The following is a 5379-nucleotide window of genomic DNA, read 5'->3' as shown; positions in this document are numbered from 1 at the left end:
TCACTGCTCTGTTTGGATTAAAGACCAAATCATAAAAATCTGATCAAGATAAATATGAAAATAAATCTATTAAATGTGTTTTGCTGAACATCAGATTTTGATAATTGATCATTTGATCTGTGATAATCAGATTTGTTCCGTCTCACAGAAACTTGGTTTTTCTCGTCTTAGTTGAACTAAACACTTTAGTTTTTGTTTGGTTTGGTTTAGGTCAGATTTTCTCTGGTTTAGTGATGAACACTGATACGTTCCTTCGCTCCGTCTTCGTACTCCAGACCTCCTGCTGTGACGAGGCTCAGAGTGAGAAGAAATAACTCCTAACTCTGCTGCCTGACAATTTTTAATAACTCTTTAGTTTATTTTAACTGAGTTCTACAAATCAGGGAGAATATTTTGCTCTTGGTATCTGGAGGAGTTCTGTGTCATGTGGAAACTCATTCTTAGACTTAGACTGACTTTATTGTCATTTTTCATGCACAGGGTGAATACAGAACGAAATTTCGTTGCCTACGGCTCAGGACAATGTTTTGAGCTTTCAATGTTGTGAGGTTACTCCAGAATAAAATAAAATACAGTATAAAATATGAATATAAATATGAATATAAAATATAAAGTGCAGGAATGACAGTAAAATATAAGTTATTTAGCTCTGTACATGTGCAAGGTATAAAGTGGAGACCAGATTTTGAGTGCAGTCCAGTTAAGAGTTCAGCAGTCTGATGGCAAGTGGGAAAAAGCTGTTTCGGAACCTGGTGGACCTGCACCGGATGCTGCAGAACCTCTTTCCAGAGGGCAGCAGGGAGAACAGTCCATGGTGGGGGTGTGAGGGGTCACTGACGATGTTTCGGCCTCGGGACACGCAGCGCTGGGATGAAATGTCCTGAATGGAGGGAAGGGGGGCCCCGATGATCCTCTCCGCTGTCCGCACCACTCTCCTCACGTTCTTCCAGTCGGAGGCGCTGCAGCTTCCACACCACACAGGGAGGCAGCTGGTCAGAATGCTCTCTATGGTGCTTCTGTAGAACGTCTTGAGGATGGGCGGGGGCAGGTGTGCTCTTCTCATCCTCCGCAGGAAATACAAACGTTTCTGTGCCCTCTTGGCCAGAGACGTGGTGTTCACAGTCCAGGTGAGGTCGTTAGTGATGTGCACCCCCAGGAATTTGGTGCTGCTGACCACCTCCACAGCCGAGCTGTTGATGAGCAGTGGAGCGTGGCTGGGCCGGTTCTTCCTGAAGTCGACGATCATCTCCTTGGTCTTGTCAACGTTCAGGATCAGGCTGTTGTCTCTGCACCAGTCCACCAGCTGCTCCACCTCCTCTCTGTAGTCCAGGTCGGTGTCGTCTCTGATGAGGCCCACCACCGTTGTGTCGTCCGCGAACTTCACAATGTGATTGGTGGCGAACCTGGGGACGCAGTCGTGTGTCATCATAGTGAACAGCAGAGGGCTCAGGACGCAGCCCTGAGGGGAGCCTGTGCTGAGGGTGATGACATCGGAGGTGTGTTGTCCGATCCGGACTGACTGAGGTCTGTCGGTGAGGAAGTCTAGCAGCCAGTTGCGCAGGGGGGTGCTGAAGCCCAGGTGTCCCAGTTTTCCTGCCAGATGCTGTGGGATGATTGTGTTGAACGCTGAGCTGAAGTCCAGGAACAACATCCGCACATGAGTGTTCTTCTCCTCCAGGTGAGCCAGGCTCAGGTGTAGGGCGGAGGAGATAGCGTCCTCAGTGGAGCGGTTTCGGCGGTAGGCAAACTGGAACGGGTCGAATGTGGAGGGGAGTCTGGAGACGATGTGTTCTTTTACCAGCCTTTCAAAGCACTTCATCATGATGGGAGTCAGTGCCACAGGCCGGTAATCGTTGAAAGAGGTGACTTGAGGTTTCTTTGGCACCGGAATGATGGAGGCAGTTTTGAGACAGGCTGGCACTGTGGCTTGGTCCAGTGAGGTGTTAAAAATGTCTGTTAGGACACCAGCCAGCTGACCTGCGCATTCCCTGAACACCCGCCCAGGTATGTTGTCGGGGCCTGGGGCCTTCCGTGGGTTGACTCTTTTCAGAGTCTTCAACACATCGGCTGTGTCCAGGCAGAGTGCCTCCTCTTCCTGGTGGGGAACAGTTTTCTTTGCCGGAGTACTGTTCAGTGCCTCGAACCTCCCAAAGAAGTTATTGAGTCCATTTAGAAAGTCGGCATCAACTTCACCCACTGGGGGGGAGGATGGATTGTAATCTGTGATCGCCTTTATGCCTTGCCACATACTTCTGGTGTTGCTGGTGTCGTGGAAGAACTCCTGTATTTTTCGACTGTGGGTTCGCTTTGCTAACCTGATAGCACGGTTCAAGTTGGCTCTCGCTGTCCTCAGTGCCTCCTTGTCGCCAGACTTGAAGGCTGAGTTCCGTGCTTTTAGCATTTCCCGTACCTCCTTAGTCATCCAGGGTTTTTGGTTGGCCCGGGTGATAATGTTCGTAGTGATGCTGACGTCCTCTGTGCACTTGTTCAGTTGTATAAATGCTCTGATCGTATTTTCATCATTAACAGAGGAGAATAATAATAATCATGGTTGTTTTCTGGACTTGTGTCTGTGGGTTTTAATCTACTTTGAACAATAAACTGATCTTATTGCTTTTGTTTGATAACAGATCAACAGGAAGGTGAATAAACTGAGACGATGGTTTTTAAAAAGCCTCAAGATGACATTTGAATGTGACTCTGCTGGAGTTAACAGGTCAGATCATTTAGTTTGTTTTTAAGATTTTAGATCATCTGATCTGATCTGAGGCTGGTTTAGTTCAAGATGTAGAGAGAAGCTACAAGAAAACTAAAAGAAAGGAGGAAGTGTGTGAACAGGAAGTTACATCATCACTGATCAGTTTTCTGACAGAACGATCAGCATTGAGAGTCTAAAAGCTCAGGATTTCTCCTTTAAAGGTTTCCTGGAGCTTCATGTTCCTGCTGACAGGTGAGAAGTTTGATCTTCATCAGGAAGAAAAAAAAACCTGGAAGCAGGAAATTCAATCTGTTTAATTTCTCTAGTTTTATTGACAGCAGTTTTTCTCCTTCATCTCTTTATTTCAACTTGTTGATTTTCTGACCTAATGATGTTTTTACTGATGCAGGATGAACTAAAACTAAATCAAAACTGTTTGGACCAGAAGTTACAAAGAGTTTAGATGTTTGTTTCTCAGTTTATGATAAAAATCTAAATTCATTTAGACCTGGTTTAACTGTTTCCTTTTTATGGATCGTCAGAAAACAAGATGGTTTCATCAGTTTTCACTAAGATAATCATTTTAAACTCTCTGTTTCTCCAGGAGCCGCGGCCCAAACCATCCGGTACCAGTTTGGATCGACCTGTGCAGTGAGAGGATCGACTGTCATCCTGCCCTGTTACTTCACTCCTCTGAAATCTTTCTCTCCTGAAGGAAGACAGATTCCTCTGAGGGTCGTCAGAGTTCGCTGGTGTAAGAATCATCCGATCTGTCAGGGAACGACTCCGTCTGTTTACGACAGCAACTCAACGGCCAGAGAGCCTCGGTTTCATTACCTGGGCAACATGGAGGCAAAGTGCACTCTGCAGATCAGAGACATTAAGATGGAGGACATGGGAACCTTTAGATTCAGGATGGAAGCAGATAATTCTGCTGGACATTTTACAAACCCGACTGGAGTCACAATCTCAGTGGCTGGTAAGATCAACATGTCACATTCAGACAATAATCACAGATATTAATGGAAACTAATGAGAATGTTTCACTTAGATCTGATCAAAATGGAGATAAAGAGCTCCAGCAACAAGTCAGAGGTCAGCAGAGGTCAAACTGTCTCCCTGCAGTGCATCACTTCAACCTGCACCTTCACTCACCTGGAGGTCACCTGGAGGAAAGATGGCCACGCCCTCCCAGGGAACGGCTCCGCCCTCCAGCTCGGCCCTCTGACCGCAAAGGATTCTGGGAACTACAGCTGTGCTCTGACGAGTAACATGGAGACCCAATCTAAAGAAGCAGAGGGAGGGAAAAATGTTAATGAACTGGATTTACTGTAACTCCTGAAAACAAATGAGACGTTTAGCCTGTTGAATGAACTGTGATGTGTTGTTTTCCCTCTTGTTGTGCTTCCTGCAGCGTCTTGTGATCATAAGAGAATCATTTTCATTTGAAGAAATGTCAGTCTGCTGTTTTCAGCTCCTCTCATAACGAGCTGTTTTAGGGTCTCTGTCACTTTAAATCCTAATATGCTGCTGCTGGCCACGCCCCCAACTCAATGTTTACACTCACTTAAGAAAATGGCTGCAAACAGAAGCACAATTATACGCCATACATGTTTGAAAAGCAGAAGAGGAGCCTCCTGTACAACCAACAAGAATGCAGAAAGTGTTTTTCGGATGGTTAGTCAACCACTAAACTTTTGTCTTTTCCAGCAGCCATTGTACAGCTGGGAAACCAGCTGACCAAACGTGCTGCAGCTCAGCTGTGGTTGCTAGGTAACGGTGCAGCGCTTATTAATTGGGAAATTTTTTAAATGGTTAATGTTTTAAAACAAAACATGGCTGAGTGTTTCTTTAAGTGCTTTGGTGGTTTTTAGTAGCAGGTAAGACCCAAATGTAAGGGTCCAGTTGCTTCAATGCAATTCCAGTCCATTTGCCTAGTCAAAGTCTGGTTCATTTAGTGAGGTGTGAGCGCTAATCGACCTCTGACCTCTGGTCCTTCAAACCTCGCCTGGTTTCACTTGAAGTGAACTCTGGTTTGGTTTGAATGTGAACGCCAAGCGGAGCGGGGACTGCTCCAAAATCAGGAAGTGGACTACAACGCAGAGCATTCTGGGTAAATACAGCCAAAGCTAATGTGCTAGCCTAGCGCTAGCAGCAAAAATGGCTCCTGGTCTTTAGATAGAGACTAAAGAGAAATCCTCCAACTCTAAAATCTGACGCCTCCATCTTGTTACCATCTGGTGAAACAGGAAGTTTTTGTGTCGTTTTCTTCAGTGGTTCTTGGTGCAGCGCCCCCACAGGCCAGGAGGGGAACAGGTTGGTTTGACTCAGAACCACAACAGCTGGAGGTGGAGCAGATGATGAGTTCTGGTTCCAGTAGAACCAGGTCAACTGGACTGAAGAGGAAAACATCCCGAGTATAAAAACCTGCAAAATGTTTGAATTTGAATAAGTGAGAACCAAAAACAGGAGGGAGAAGGTTGTAGGTTTGGTGTCGTTGTTTGCCCAGTGATCGGGTTCTGATGTTGTCCTGACCCGATCAGGAAGAGTCGGTTGACACTGAACCAACATATTATCAAAATATTAATAAATGTTTAATTTATATTCAGTGACTGGACACCAACCAGGGGACAGGATTTAATTTAACAGTTTATGGAAACAAATCACTCACTGAACTGCAG

The 5379-nt window shown here is 45.7% G+C and overlaps 1 protein-coding gene across 1 annotated transcript; it reads left to right on the top strand.

The window, feature by feature from the left end:
• The first annotated feature begins 2914 nt into the window (after positions 1-2914).
• On the top strand, positions 2915-4197 carry LOC114138735 (hemicentin-2-like). Its single transcript, XM_028008131.1, has 3 exons — positions 2915-2950; positions 3303-3677; positions 3750-4197. The coding sequence occupies exons 1-3, from the start codon at positions 2935-2937 to the stop codon at positions 4031-4033; spliced, it is 675 nt and encodes a 224-aa protein (XP_027863932.1). The 5' UTR covers positions 2915-2934; the 3' UTR covers positions 4034-4197.
• The last annotated feature ends 1182 nt before the right edge of the window (positions 4198-5379 follow it).

The sequence above is a fragment of the Xiphophorus couchianus genome, chromosome 3 (genome assembly GCF_001444195.1).
Source record: "Xiphophorus couchianus chromosome 3, X_couchianus-1.0, whole genome shotgun sequence".
NCBI classification, from domain to species: Eukaryota; Metazoa; Chordata; class Actinopteri; order Cyprinodontiformes; family Poeciliidae; genus Xiphophorus; species Xiphophorus couchianus.
Note: the sequence above shows the minus strand (reverse complement) of the source record. Positions and strands in the feature narration are given on the sequence as shown.